The sequence below is a fragment of the Mustelus asterias genome, chromosome 1 (genome assembly GCF_964213995.1).
Source record: "Mustelus asterias chromosome 1, sMusAst1.hap1.1, whole genome shotgun sequence".
In the NCBI taxonomy this organism is placed as follows: Eukaryota; Metazoa; Chordata; class Chondrichthyes; order Carcharhiniformes; family Triakidae; genus Mustelus; species Mustelus asterias.
The window spans coordinates 132915864-132932229 of NC_135801.1; the positions used below are offsets into that span (position 1 = coordinate 132915864).

Below are 16366 nucleotides of genomic sequence, written 5' to 3' on the forward strand. Positions count from 1 at the left end.
GCCATGATCGAATGGCGGAGTGGACTTGATGGGCCGAATGGTCTAATTCTGCTCCTATATCTTATCAATTCATGAACTTATGATATCCCTAATCCCCATGGGGACCTCACCCCTCCCCATCTTGCGGCACTTGCACAGTTAAACATATACCCCCCAAATGCCCTCAGATGCCCCTACAATGCCATTTTCCTGTCAGGAGAGTGGACATGCCTCCCTGACTGAGTGTGCCAGCTTGCAGTCCATTATGATCCAGAAACCTGATGGAAAGAGGCACACGGTGTCATGAAAATGCCCTCACGTAACATGCTGGGCACAATTGACACTGGCCTGACATCCCATGTGTAACCATGTTCCACCTCTCCCCTGCTCTGACTCCCATGGCGAGCGGGTAGTAAAATTCCAGCTAATGTTTGCATTTGCTTTGTGATATAAGCAAATTATGCATTCTATTTGGGACACTTGGTGTCCGAATGTTTAAGGTAGCTGTTAGGTTGCTGATCACATGGGCTGATTTGTCCTAACTAATGTTGAGTTTCTTGAGCCTTGATGTAACAGCATTAATCCAGGCAATTAGAAACATAGAAACATAGAAAAACTACAGCAAAAACAGGCCCTTCGGTCCACAAGTTGTGCGAACACATCCCTACCTTCTAGACCTACCTATAACCCTCCATCCTATTAAGCTCCATGTACTCATCCAGGAGTCTCTTAAAAGGCCCTATTGAGTTCGCCTACACCACCACTGACGGCAGCCGATTCCACTCGCCCACCACCCTCTGTGTGAAAAACTTACCCCTAACATCTCCCCTGTACCTACCCCCCAGCACCCTAAACCTGTGTCCTCTCGTAGCCGACATTTCCACCCTGGGAAAAAACCTCTGAAAGTCCACCCGATCTATGCCTCTCAACATCTTATACACCTCTATTAGATCTCCTCTCATCCTTCGTCGCTCCAAGGAGAAAAGACCGAACTCCCTCAGCCTATCCTCATAAGGCATGCCACTCAATCCAGGCAACATCCTTGTAAATCTCCTCTGCACCCTTTCAATCTTTTCCACATCCTTCCTATAGTGAGGCGACCAGAACTGAGCACAGTACTCCAAGTGGGGTCTGCATCATTATCCCCGGACTCCTAAACTCAATCCCTCGATTGATAAAGGCCAGCACACCATACGCCTTCTTAACCACCTCCTCCACCTGCGGGGCCGATTTCAGAGTCCTATGGACCCGGACCCCAAGGTCCTTCTGATCCTCTACCGTACTAAGAGTCTTTCCCTTTATATTGTACTCCTTCATCCCATTTGTCCTACCAAAATGGACCACGACGCATTTATCGGGGTTGAAGTTGTGTAGCTGGTCCATTTAAACCTCTGGACAATGGTGGCCCCCAGCATGTTTAAATGGAAGATAGGATGATGGTGATGTCATTGACTGTCAATGGAAGAAATAAATCTCTCATGTGGAGATGGTCACTAATGAATACTTCGATGACAGGACTATTACTTGCCATTTATCAGCCCAAACCTGGATGTTGTCCAAGGCTTGCTGCGTGTAGTCATAGACTACTTCATTACCAGAGTAATTGTAGTCAAACTGAACATTGTGCAATTATCAGTGAACATGCCCACATCTGACAATATCAAATAAGGAATGCCATTTATGAACTTGCTGAAAATGGTTGAACCTAGGACACTACCCTGATTAACTCCTGCATTGGTGCCGAGGTAATTTTGAGGAAGTGACAAAAACGGTTGAAGACCCTTCGACCACTATCCTCTGTCTCCTATGGCCAAGCCAGTTCTCCACCCATCGAGCCACTTCTCCTTGTATCCCATGAGCCTTAACCTTCTTAACCAACCTGCCATGTGGGACTTTGTCAAATGCCTTACTGAAATCCATATAGACGACATCCACGGCCCTTCCTTCATCAACCGTTTTTGTCACTTCCTCAAAAAACTCCACCAAATTTGTAAGGCACGACCTCCCTCTTACAAAACCATGCTGTCTGTCACTAATGAGATTGTTCCGTTCTAAATGCACATACATCCTGTCTCTAAGAATCCTCTCCAACAACTTCCCTACCACGGACGTCAAGCTCACCGGCCTATAATTTCCTGGGTTATCCCTGCTACCCTTCTTAAACAACGGGACCACATTCGCTATCCTCCAATCCTCAGGGACCTCACCCGTGTCCAAAGAAGCGACAAAGATTTCCGTCAGAGGCCCAGCAATTTCACCTCTCGTCTCCCTGAGCAGTCGAGGATAGATGCCATCAGGCCCTGGGGCTTTGTCAGTTTTAATGTTCCCTAAAAAACCTAACACCTCCTCTCTTGTAATGGAGATTTTCTCTAACGGGTCAACACCTCCCTCCGAGACACTCCCGGTTAACACGCCCCTCTCCTTCGTGAATACCGATGCAAAGTATTCATTTAGGATCTCCCCTATTCCCTTGGGTTCTAAGCATAATTCCCCTCCTTTGTCCCTGAGAGGTCCGATTTTCTCCCTGACAACTCTTTTGTTCCTAGGTTTGTGACCAGTGGTGTTCCGCAGGGCTCTGTACTGGGACCTCTGCTATTTGTGATATATATAAATGATTTGGAAGAAGGTGTAACTGGTGTTATCAGCAAGTTTGCGGATGACACGAAGATGGCTGGACTTACGGATAGCGATGAGCATTGTCGGGCAATACAGCAAGATATAGATAGGCTGGAAAATTGGGCGGAGAGGTGGCAGATGGAATTTAATCCAGATAAATGTGAAGTGATGCATTTTGGAAGAAATAATGTAGGGAGGAGTTATACAATAAATGGCAGAGCCATCAAGAGTGTAGAAACACAGAGGGACCTAGGTGTGCAAGTCCACAAATCCTTGAAGGTGGCAACACAAGTGGAGAAGGTGGTGAAGAAGGCATATGGTATGCTTGCCTTTATAGGACGGGGTATAGAGTATAAAAGCTGGAGTCTGATGATGCAGCTGTATAGAACACTGTTTAGGCCACATTTGGAGTACTGCATCCAGTTCTGGTCGCCGCACTACCAGAAGGACGTGGAGGCGTTAGAGAGAGTGCAGAGAAGGTTTACCAGGATGTTGCCTGGTATGGAGGGTCTTAGCTATGAGGAGAGATTGGGTAAACTGGGGTTGTTCTCCCTGGAAAGACGGAGAATGAGGGGAGATCTAATAGAGGTGTACAAGATTATGAAGGGGATAGATAAGGTGAACGGTGGGAAGCTTTTTCCCAGATCAGAAGTGACGTTCACGAGGGGTCACGGGCTCAAGGTGAGAGGGGCGAAGTATAACTCAGATATTAGAGGGATGTTTTTTACACAGAGGGTGGTGGGGGCCTGGAATGCGCTGCCAAGTAGGGTGGTGGAGGCAGACATGCTGACATCGTTTAAGACTTACCTGGATAGTCACATGAGCAGCCTGGGAATGGAGGGATACAAAGATTGGCCTAGTTGGACCAAGGAGCGGCACAGTCTTCGAGGGCCGAAGGGCCTGTTTCCTGTGCTGTACTGTTCTTTGTTCTTTGTTTGTTTGTAATAAATCTCCAATAATGACACCATCTTCTTTTGTGCTCGGTATGACTGCAGTCAGTGGGGAGTTTGCACCATGACCCCATTGACTTCAATTTTACTCGAGATCCTTGATGCCACACAGATTCAAATGCTGCTTTGATGTCCAGGACAGTCATTCCCCCCTCACCGATTTTAGAATGTATTACTTACGTTTTAAATAAATTAACATCATGTTCTATTTAAATGTAGGATAACCCCCATATTCACTGATATAAAAATCTAACTAGATTAATTCAGTGCCCATTTCAACTGATCAAATAGCCCTTTAATATCATTTATTTTTTGATACAGATCATGGTGTGGAAATAATCGGAGGTCATGAAGCTAAACCTCATTCAAAACCTTATATGGCATCTATCCAACATAGTAGAAGAGAAAAGAGTGGCTATAAACATTGTTGCGGAGGGGCTTTGATCAGACCTAATTGGATCCTGTCTGCAGCACACTGTATATTGTAAGTTACAATGTGTAGATGTATAAATTAATATTATTATGATTATTAACTCAAGTTTGCAAATGGTTTAACTCCTAGAACATAAGATCTAGGAGCAGGAGTAGGCCATTTGGCCCCTTGAGCCTGCTCTGCCATTCAATAAGATCATGGCTGATCTTTTCATGGACTGAACTCCACTTACCCGCGCGCTCACCATAGCCTTTATTCCTTTACTGATCAAAAATCTGTCTATCTTAGCCTTAAAAACATTCAATGAGGTAGCCTCAACTGCTTCACTGGGCAGGGAATTCCACAGATTCACAACCCTTTGGGTGAAGAAGTTCCCCTTCATCTCAGTCCTAAATCTGCTTCCCCTTATTTTGAGGCTATGCCTCCTAGTTCTAATTTCACCTGCCAATGGAAACAACCTCCCTGCTTGTACCTGATCTATTCCCTTCATCGTTTTATAAGTTTCTGTAAGATCTCCCCTCATTCTTCTAAATTCCAATGAGTATAGTCCAGTCTACTCAGTCTCTCCTCAGAAGCCAACCCTCTCAACTCCAGAATCAACCTAGTGAATCTCCTCTGCACCCCCAAGAGTGCCAATATATCCTTTCTCAAGTAAGGAGACCAAAACTGTACATCGTGCTCCAGGTGTGGCCTCACCAGCACCTTACATAGCTGCAACATAACCTTGCTGTTTTTATACTCCATTCCTCTTGCAATGAAGGACAAAATTCAATTTGCCTTCTTAATTACCTGCTGCACTTGCAAACCAACTTTTTGTGATTCATGCACAAGAACACCCAGGTCCCTCTGCACAGCAGCGTGCTGCAATCTTTTACCATTTAAATAATAATCCATTTTGCTAGGATTCCTACCAAAATGGATGGCCTCACATTTACCAACATTGGACTCCATCTGCCAGACCCTTGCCCACTCACTTAAACTATCTATATCCCCTTGCAAATGTTCAGTGCACATTTTGCTCTACCATTCATCTTAGTGTCATCTGCGAACTTTGACACACTACACTTGGTCCCCAACTCCAAATCATCGATGGAAATTGGAAACACTTGTGGTCCCAACATTGACCCCTGAGGCACACCGCTAGTCACTGATTGCCAACCAGAAAAACACCCATCTACCCGCACTCTTTGCTTTCTGTTAGTTAACCAATCCTCTATCCATGCTTATACAGTGCCCGTAACGCCATGCACCTTTATCTTATGCAGTAGCTTTTTGTGCGGCATTTTGTTGAATGCCTTCTGGAAATCCAGATGCACCACATTCACCGATTCCCAATTGTCTACCGCACTTGTAATGTACTCGAAGAATTCCACCAAATTGGTTAAACATGACCTGCCTTTCATCAATCCATGCTGTGTCTTCCCAATGGGACAATTTCTCACTATTTCTTCCTTGATGATAGATTCAAGCATTTTCCCTGCTACAGAAGTTAAGCTAACTGGCCTATAGTTACCTGCCTTTTGTCCACCTTTTAAAAACAGTGGCGTCACATTTGCTGTTTTCCAATCTGCTGGAACTGCCCGGGAGTCCAGTGAATTTTGGTAAATTACCAGGAGTGCATTTGCTATTTCCCCCCACATCCCTTTTAGTCCCTAGGATGCATTCCATCAGGGCCAAGAGACTTGCCTGTTTAGTCCCATTAGCTTGCCCAATTCTGCTTCTTTAGTGATCATGATCGTTTTTAGGTCCTCACCTGCCATAGACTTCTTGTCACCAATTCTTGTTATTTGTGTCTTCCACTGTGAAGACCGACACAAAATACCTGTTCAATGCTTCGGCCATTCCCTCATTTTCCATTATTAAATCCCCCTTCTCATCCTCTAAAGGAACAATGTTTACCTTAGTCACTGCTTTTTGTTTTATATATTTGGAGAAACATTTGCTATCTGTTTTTATATTCTGAGCTAGTTTACTCTGATAATTTATCTTATTCTTCTTTATCTTTTTTTGTGGCTTTCTGTTGACCTTTAAAGATTTCCCAATCCTCTAGTTTCCCATTAATCTTTGCCGCTTTGTATGCATTTTCTTTCAATTTGATACCCTCCTTTATTTCCTTAGATATCCATGGCTGATTATCCCTTTTCCTACAGTTCTTTTTTATCACTGGTATATACTTTTATTGAGCACTGTGAAAAATCCCTTTGAAAGTCCTCCACTGTTCCTCAATTGTCCCACCATAAAGTTTTTGTTCCCAGCCTATCTTAGCCAACCCCTCCCTCATCCCATTGTAGTCTCCTTTGTTTAACCACAAGACACTGGTATTGGATTTTACCTTCTCACGCTCTATCTGTATTTTAAATTCAACCATACTGTGACCGCTTCTTCCGAGAGGATCCCTAACTATAAGATCATTAATTATTCCTGTCTCATTACACAGGACCAGATCTAGGATAGCTTGCTCCCTCATAGGTTCCATTACATACTGTTCAAGGAAACCATCGCGGATACATTCTATGAACTCCTCCTCAAGGCTGCTTTGACCGATCTGGTTTGACCAATCAACGTGTGGATTGAAATCCCCCATGATAATTGCTATACCATTTTTACATGCATCAGTTATTTTCTTGTTTATTGCTCGCCCCACCGTGATGTTATTATTTGGCGGCCTGGAGACTATGCCTATCAGTGACTTTTTCTCCTGACTATTTCCACCCAAAATGGATTCAACATTTTTCTCCATAGAACCTATATCATCTCTCACTTCCACCCTTATGTCACCCTTAAGTATCAGAGCTACATCACCTCCCTTATCTTCCTGTCTGTCCTTCCGAACAGTCTGATACCCGTGGATACACTAAATCCACATCAAATAATTGCTTTCAAGCTCCAGCCACACCACTATTGTTACACAGAGAACCGAGTGTTATTGGAATATATTTCTGTTCGTGATATGACAAAAAAAATTATTTACTTTCATAGATGGCTTTACTGTTAGATGGCAGAAAATTATATGGTTCTCTCGTGGTGAGCGTGATTTCATTTGATAGCCAAGCATCTGAAATCCCCACAAAGCCAGGAGTTAGCACAGCTGCCTCACAGCACCAGGGACCCGGGTTCGATTCCCGGCTTGAGTCACTGTCTGTGCGGAGTCTGCATGTTCTCCCCATGTCTGCATGGGTTTCCTCCAGGTGCTCCGGTTTCCTCCCTCAGTCTGTGCTGGTTAGATGCATTGGCCATGCTAAATTCTACTTCATTGTACCTAAACAGGCGCCGGAGTGTGGCAACTAGGGAATCTTCACAGTAACTTCATTGCAGTGTTAATGTAAGACAATTTATGATACTAATAAATAAACTTTAAAACTTAAAGAGAGTATTTCTGTCCCTCACTGCTTGTCCAGTTAGAAGTGAACTGCCTGTTAGGCCATTCACTTGCAATGGATCCAAGTGGCAAGAATCACTGTCCCTAATAATAGTTCTACCTCGCAGGTCCAATCAGTGAGTTCACCTATGTTCTCATTGTTAGAAACAGGATCATATTAGTGACATCCTGAGCAACTTTCAGGATAAACAAAATGACCACAGACTATCATTAGTAACTTGTGTGAGTAATGGCCTGATGACACCAACATCAACTCCTGATATCAATCTAAAGTGCATTATAAGTATTCTATGAGGTTGTTTTGCTGAATATGTTCTATTGGTGAGGCTTTACTAACCAGGATAGAACTCTGCAAAAAGGGTACTGCCTCTGTAACCCTTTACTGGACACCTGGAGAGCCAGAAATTAACTTAGGACCTGAATACATCAGGTTTTATGTTAGGGACGCTGCAGGGCCTCATAATGGATAGAACCTCTGTGTGCCTCTTGCAGGGCCTCTGAAATAGATGGATGTAGACTCGGGCTGGGAGTTTCTGTGAGCTATCAATGTGAACATGATAGAAAGTGGTACACCTGGCCATCCACATGTGTCCCATCTGAGGGTCCAGATCCCAGAACAAACTGGACATTTATCCCAATCATTAAATTAAAAACCATTTAGAAAGGGACATTGGAGTGCTGATGCTTTCGGTCAGAGGGCGAGGTTCCTAGCTCTCTCCTGCTCTGCAGTTGAACACTCTTAAACCTCTGGAGAATGGCAGATATTTAAATGTGCCCAAAGTAAAAGTAAAAGTAAAATTTATTTATTAGTCACAAGTAAGACCTACGTTAACACAGCAATGGAGTTACTGTGAAATTCCTCTAGTCACCACACTCCAGCACCTGTTCGGGTCAATGTACCTAACCAGCACGTCTTTCAGACTGTGGGAGAAAACCAGAGCACCTGGAACAAACCCACGCAGACACGGGGGGAACATTCAAACTCCACGCAGACAGTGACCCAAGCCAGGAATCGAACCTGGTCCCTGGAGCTGTGAGGCAGCAGTGCTAACCACTGTGCCACTATGTGTGGTGTGGGAGAGCAGCAGTGGTACAGAAATAAGGAATGACCATCTGACCTTGCAAACCTTTCCTTAGTCACTGGCTAGAAGGTGTTTAACCTCATTTAGATTTTCTAAGGCGAATATTTTACAGATGATTTGAATTTTACTTTCATTCTCTAGTTAAAAGCCACGCCTCAATCTGCCCACGCTTTTCCTCATCAATAATTAATTCACTGCAGTTACACTGGAGATCAAAAGAAAAAAATGTGATTACTGGAAATCTGGAAATGCAGAATGGATCTATCAGCATCTGAGGAAGAATTCCACCAAAATGCCAACATTTCAGATATTGACTGAGCTGCTATTTAATTCCAGCATTTTTACCTGTCTGATAATCTGCCTTACTGCATGCTGGCATGAAATGCAGAATCTTTACATATGTGAGGGAGGAGTGGAAGGGGGGATATGGGAACAGATTGGGAAAAGGTCGAGTCAAGCAAGTTCATTTGAACTGACGCCATTTGGACAAGTTGAACTGAGTGGTCAATTCCTGAATTATCGATTCAGTGTTTGGTCAGTTGAAGGAAGAAATGGTAAATACTAAATAAGAACATAAGAACATAAGAAATAGGAGCAGGAGTAGGCCATCTAGCCCCTCGAGCCTGCCCCGCCATTCAATAAGATCATGGCTGATCTGACGTGGATCAGTACCACTTACCCGCCTGATCCCCATAACCCTTAATTCCCTTACCAATCAGGAATCCATCCATCCGCGCTTTAAACATATTCAGCGAGGTAGCCTCCACCACCTCAGTGGGCAGAGAATTCCAGAGATTCACCACCCTCTGGGAGAAGAAGTTCCTCCTCAACTCTGTCTTAAACCGACCCCCCTTTATTTTGAGACTGTGTCCTCTAGTTTTATCTTCCTTACTAAGTGGAAAGAATCTCTCCGCCTCCACCCTATCCAGCCCCCGCATTATCTTATAAGTCTCCATAAGATCCCCCCTCATCCTTCTAAACTCCAACGAGTACAAACCCAATCTCCTCAGCCTCTCCTCATAATCCAAACCCCTCATCTCCGGTATCAACCTGGTGAACCTTCTCTGCACTCCCTCCAATGCCAATATATCCTTCCTCATATAAGGGGACCAATACTGCACACAATATTCCAGCTGCGGCCTCACCAATGCCCTGTACAGGTGCATCAAGACATCCCTGCTTTTATATTCTATCCCCTTCGCAATATAGGCCAACATCCCATTTGCCTTCTTGATCACCTGTTGTACCTGCAGACTGGGCTTTTGCGTCTCATGCACAAGGACCCCCAGGTCCCTTTGCACGGTAGCATGTTTTAATTTGTTTCCATTGAGATAATAATCCCATTTGTTATTATTTCCTCCAAAGTGTATAACCTCGCATTTCTCAACGTTATACTCCATTTGCCATATCCTCGCCCACTCACTCAGCCTGTCCAAATCTCTCTGCAGATCTTCTCCGTCCTCCACACGATTCACTTTTCCACTTATCTTTGTGTCGTCTGCAAACTTCGTTACCCTACACTCCGTCCCCTCCTCCAGATCATCTATATAAATGGTAAACAGTTGCGGCCCGAGTACCGATCCCTGCGGCACGCCACTAGTTACCTTCCTCCAACCGGAAAAACACCCATTTATTCCGACTCTTTGCTTCCTGTCGGATAGCCAGTCCCCAATCCACTTTAACACACTACCCCCAACTCCGTGTGCCCTATTGGTTAATTTTGTTCAGTTTGATATTCTTACACTGTTTGAAACTCCAATTGCTCTTTAACATGAAAGTTGTCTTTTTAATGAAAGAATAATTCTTTCTCTTTCTGATGAACTACAGTCGAAAGTTTACTCGAGTCGTTCTTGGAGCACATTCTCTTTCACGGAAAGAGAAGACTCAACAAAAGCTTCAGGTTAAGGAGATTACTCGCCATCCAAAGTTCAGCTTTCAGACTAAAGCAAACGACATCATGCTGGTTGAAGTATGAATTTTATTTCTTCGATTCAGATTTCTTTGTGATGTTTACAATTATTCAGTTAGAAAGACATCAATATTTAATTTCACAGGAAAGTTACAGCTTTACCTCTTCAACCTCTTTGAATAAAAATTTTGGAAAACAATTTGTGAGATTCACCAGTCAGACACAATGGTTATCACTGCTGCCTCACAGCGCCAGGGACCCCCATTTAATTCCTGGCTTGGGTCACTGTCTGTGCGGAGTCTGCACATTCTCCCCATGTCTGCGTGGGCTTCCTCCAGGTGTTTTGGTTTCCTCTCACAGTCCAAAAGACTTGCTGGTTATGTTCATTGGCCATGCTAAATTCTCGCTCAGTGTACCCGAACAAGCGCCGGAGTGTGGCGACCAGGGGATTTTCACAGTAACTTCATTGCAGTGTTAATGTAAGCCTACTTGTGACACTAATAAATAAATAAAACTGCCAAAGATTAAGATTCAGACATGAAGAAGACCACAGTGCTTGTCATGTGTATTCTTCATAATGAGCATCAACAAGCTGCTTGGCCCTGTGACTTCATCCTGAATCCACACTGGGGACTTTTCAGCAACAGTTGTTAGACAGCGATCAGAGGCCATGTTCATTTACCAATCTTTGCTCCTCAGGTTAGGACATCAACTGGGAATCCTGCTCCAGATTGTCCGGTGATTGCTGCTGTGTGGATGTTGGATGTGAATTGGGTTGGGCTGAGTTGTGGTCCTCCAGATAATAACAATCACCATCATGGTCCATAAATGATAAACAACATCTGGAGAGCCAGAGCAGAGATAGTCAGTGCCCATGGAGCCATTGACGGATCCAAGTCAGAGTACTCAGTCTTAGAGGGGACACGTTTGCAAGGCAGGTTTCTCACAAGGAGAAAATTACTGATATATTTTGGAATAAATCAATACTATGAGATCTTCACGTTTTGAAGAGCAAAAATATTAATTAATTCTTATTGTACCACAGCTGTCCAGTGAAGCAAAGATCAACGAATATGTGAACCTGCTCAAACTACCTGCCGATAAGGGTGCAGATGTGAAACCCGGAACTCGCTGTACAGTGGCAGGATGGGGAGCAACTAAACCAAATTCAAATTCTCCATCTGACACACTTCAAGAAGTGGATCTAACTGTAGTAGATCGCAAAACATGCAACAGTAGTTACAGGGGTAATCCTAACATTACAGAGGACATGATCTGTGCTGGTGACAGACAAGGCAGGAAAGACGCAAATACAGTGAGTGTACTATGTTAGCTGGTATTACTTAAAGTTACAATGAAACTTTTGGAATTTTTGTAAAAATCCAACTGATTTACTAATGCCTCTTACTGAGAGAAACCTGCTGCCTTTACCTGGCCTGGCCTATAATGCGACTTCTGGGTTTCACCTGATCTTGAGTCCCTGCCACCATTTCCACAGATGGCAAGCATGGGCTCAAGATCGCCCCCATGGATACCGAATGGGTCAGAAGTAATCCCATCATCCAGACTCTCCACAGATGCTGTTAACCTGCTGAGATTTTCCAGCATTTTTTGGTCTTTGTTTCAGATTCCGGCATCCACAGTAATTTGCTTTTACTCTATGGATCTCTTCCCAAACTCCTTACAGACGCTTGACACACTGCAAGCTAACTACTCTCATTTGAATTCTGCCTTTCACCAAAGGGTCTCTTATCTCCGCTCCTGAAGAGAATGCCTTGGAATCTATTCCAAAATTATGCTTGCTCTGGATGTCTTCACCAAGAATCCACCTCCAGCATTTCAACCCCTCCTTCTGATGTTCCTCTTCATTTGAGTGCAAATTGTATTCAAGTTTTGCTTTCCACACAATCTCTCAGATAGCCAGCCATGCCAACAGAATACCAGGTGTTCACAAGCCCATTGTAACTCTGCATATGCAGCATTCTCTGGCCTGTCAGTGAGCAGAACCCAAAGATTGGTTAAAAAAATGATCTGCCTTTGTGCAGTCTTTTCAGGACCAGCTCATGCACAGAGGCCACTGAGGCCCACTGGGACTTGCGGATGCCGGTCACTGAGGTCCAATCTCTTTTTTTTTGTGAGAGATAAGTTTTTGTTTTGATTTTCCTTCTGGCGACTAGAAAAATAAGATGCCTCAATCCTGTGAGCAAATTTTAAAAATGGCAGTATATGTTGCCAGAAGCTCCTGGTACTAAGACAAGTCCAAATGCAGGGACACATGGTTATGAAAAAAAAACATAGATAATGGGGAGAAAAAGGTGAGAGTTGAGACAGTGTACGGCCAATTTCAGATTTGGTAAGTAAAAATATTTTTCCTATGTCTATGCAGTAAATATTCTATTTTGTTTCTTGACATCCTCAATGAGGGTGAAATGGACTGTTGGGAGATAAAGGCTGAATGTAGCAGCAAATTTGAGAGTGGGTTGGTTAATGACTGGTTGGTATATTTGATAGAGGATCACAAGAGCTATCAATGGATCTGATATTTCCTGGACCAACCAGATTCATGCAATGCTATTTTTTCAGATATTATTGTAACCCACAACGTGTACATAAACACTGAGAACATCTCAACATGACATGAATATATTGCAATTTAAACTGATTCAAATTTAACCAAGTCTGCTCAGTTATTGTCTTTTTCATCTTTTATTCTTCCAGTATGATTCAGGTGGTCCTTTAATTTGCAAAGGTGTGTACAAAGGGATTGTGTCATATGGCCCTAAAAAACCAACAGCCAAGAAGCCTGGGATTTACACTCTCATATCAAAGAAATACCTGGACTGGATTGAGAAAACAATTGGTGTGCAAGCTCACAATATGACGGCTGAAGAAATATATTGAGCGTTGAGAGTCTTTCAGTCATTCTGTTTTAGTTCATAACTTGTTGAAGTGCTTTGCTCAGAGAAAGACAAGAATAATTTTGCCCAATGATTTAGTACATTGTACAACATTCTACTGTAAAATCAAATAAAAACCTGAAATGCAAAATTTGTGTGAAAATCATTAACTGAATCCACAGACAAGGGTTTGAATTGTAAAAGTGAGTCAAACAATTCTTCTAAGTGTGAGATTTTCATCTGAAATTTTAGTAATGGCAGCTCTGTTGTTTATACAGTTCTGCAAAATATAAAGTCTATTGAATCAAGTAAAACACTGAACTTTTGATTAGAATCTGTCTCTTATAACTACTATTTTGGAGGTTAAAAAGTCTTCCGAAGACCGAGAGGGCAATGGAAACATCTGGATCCTTTGAGGTGTGAGATCGACTGAAACAGCCATACAATCGACTCTCCCAGCTTCACAAGAATATAGGGGATGTGTAACATCTTCTGGATAGGTAGGTGCCATCTTGGAATTGTCCATCATCCTGAATTTAGCAGTTTGGGGAATCTTTGTACTTCAAGTTTCCCATCGCAGCAGTGGCTCCTCACCCTGTGACATCATCAGCTGCCACCATTGGGAACTCTCCTGTTCTGTCATCCCCTGTACATCCTCACCACCACACCCACTGGCCCAGAGAACTGGCAACAATCCGGACACATGGGATGTAAGAGTTGGAGAAGGGATGTGAAGACTGCGTGGAAAATGGAGTTGGATGGTTGCAGTATCACTGAGACAGGGTGACTGAAAAATCAATATCAGGAAATGGGGACAGTACCTCAGGAAATGGGGAGAGATGAGGATGGATGATCTTTGTAAATTATATTAATAGAATCCCTACAGTACAGAAGGAGGCCATTTGGCCCATTGAGTGTGCACCGACCACACTCACACACAGGCCCGACTCCCTCAACCCCAAGCATTTACCCTGCTAATCCCCCTGACACGTGGGTCAATTTATCATGGCCAATCAATCTAACCTGCACTTCTTTGGACTGTGGGAGGAAACCGGAGTATCTGGAGGAAACCCATGCAGACACAGGGAGAAAGTGCAAACTCCACGCAGACAGTGACCCGAGGCCGGAATTGAATCTGGGATCTTGGCGCTGTGACGAGCAGTGCTAACCACTGTGCCACCGAGCTGCCCCTAATATTGGGAATAAACAGCATGGGTCTAGTGCAATAAGCCAAAAACATTGAAGTTCAGCCACACATTACGCTTGAAATTAAGCGCAGACATATTTTACCACCTCGCCCGCCACGGGAATCAAAGTGGGCAAGGGGCAGACCATGGAAAGGTCCTTAAACCCGGGCATGATTTTACGTTTTTTGGGACGAGTGCGGCTGTAAAGTTCCGCCCCATATTTTCATTACTTGTGGAAAATCAAACAAGAGATGCACAAATTCAGCAATCCACCCCCTACCCCCACCCCCCACCCCTCTCATCCCCACCGCCCCCCCCTCTCCCACCATTCTGAGGCAGAAACAGGGGCAGATGGTAGCGGTTGCTTGAAAACACCAGTAACTGTTGATGTGTCAGTTACAAGAAGCTATTCCTGGCATCAATAGTGTCCAACATGGTGAAGCAGGGTATGTCAGTGACATACTCACTTCCAATTTGCCTCTAATTAAAGTATTCCAGTATTCTGCCAGAAATGTTGAGGGCAGGATTTTCTGGCCTTGCTCGTCCCAAAACTGTAAAATCCCGCCCGAGGCCAATGAACCGTTCCATGGTCCTCCGCCCCTTGCCCGCTCCAATTCCCGTGGCGGGCGGAATGGTAAAATTCCAGCCAGAGAAAGTAAAACGTTGCACAGGCTGGTCATAGCTAAAAGGAATATCAATGGTGTAATGAATACAAGGCTATATATGATGTTATGATTAAACTGTCACATAGCATTAGTGATTAAATTGGTTAGTAGAGACGTGAATGTGATCTCCTATTGGTTCTGCTTGTTGATAAGCTTACAGTCTGAAGTCAGAGAAAGGAGACAGTGCAGGAGAGCAGTGGATATGTAGCAGCAGCAACCACTGGGAGCCTGGTGTACCCCAGCTACACGGAGGGGCAAGGAGTGTGTTCCACAGGATAAAAAGGCAGCTTGGTCTGCAGGCTGCCCTGCAGTCAGTATCCCTGAGCCTGGTGACTCTGTGCTGGGCTGCAGAGGGAATGGTGATGGTTACTGGGGGCATCTGCAGCAGCTGTAGATAGGGACAAATAATACAGCTGTAGGGGGGCTGAGTGTCTGAAGCTCTCACAAGGTACGGAAGGGTGGTTTACCCCTGTTCGCTGCTGTGCACACAGCCTCCAGATGGAGTAGGTGGTGGTCGATATGGGGTATGAGTGCTTCACGGTTGATCAAGTGGTGGTTTCAGGGAAAGGGTCGGAAGTTCCACCACCACAACAATGGGATCTGGTATTAATGGGACAGGACCTCCACATTGCGAGGCTCCAGGTAAATCAGAGGCGTAAGGATAGCGAGGGGAGTTCAAACTTGGTCCTGAAATACAGATGTAGCAGCATCATCCTGATGGCCCAGAAAAACAGCATTGTGCAAAAACAAACGCAAAATTGGTTCTGACTGGGAGGAGTATGAAGCAATGTGGGAGGAATGGCTCACTGGGCTATGGGGCTTCTTCTTGGGATGTACACTCACTGGCTGGTTGTTATTTGGCTCCACCAGTTAAGCAGTGAACAATGAAGTTTATTTATTAGTGTCACAAGTAGGCTTACCTTAACACTGCAATGAAGTTACTGTGAAAATCCCCTCGTTGCCAAACTCCGATGCCTGTTCGAGTCAATGCACCGAACCATGATTTATTGGCCATTAAGAACCATGTACAGAGACGCAGATTTACTTGTGTAATCTTCAGCCTCCAGATCACTCTGAGGCAAAAGCCTGCACTTCCTCACATGTTAACAGGTCTGACAGGTCACATGATCCTTCAAAGGTTCGCCCTTCAGAGGGGCAGACTACTACACCAGTGCTGCTACAGTGACCAAGATCCAGGTTGCTTTAAAAGGACAGAGGCCTCATATCCTGGGTAGCAACTTAAAGCCAGCTATTGAATTCAGCAAAGTC

General features: G+C 44.2%; 1 protein-coding gene across 1 annotated transcript in view; it reads left to right on the top strand.

Annotated features, from left to right (window-relative positions):
* The window catches only part of LOC144510845 (transmembrane protease serine 9-like), a 47031-nt gene extending 33782 nt beyond the window's left edge, over positions 1-13249 (top strand). Inside the window, exons 9-12 of the mRNA XM_078240864.1 lie at positions 3867-4029; positions 10267-10408; positions 11394-11663; positions 13067-13249. Coding sequence (XP_078096990.1) covers positions 3867-4029; positions 10267-10408; positions 11394-11663; positions 13067-13249 — 758 coding nt within the window. The remainder of the gene's footprint in view (positions 1-3866; positions 4030-10266; positions 10409-11393; positions 11664-13066) is intronic.
* Positions 13250-16366: the final 3117 nt, after the last annotated feature.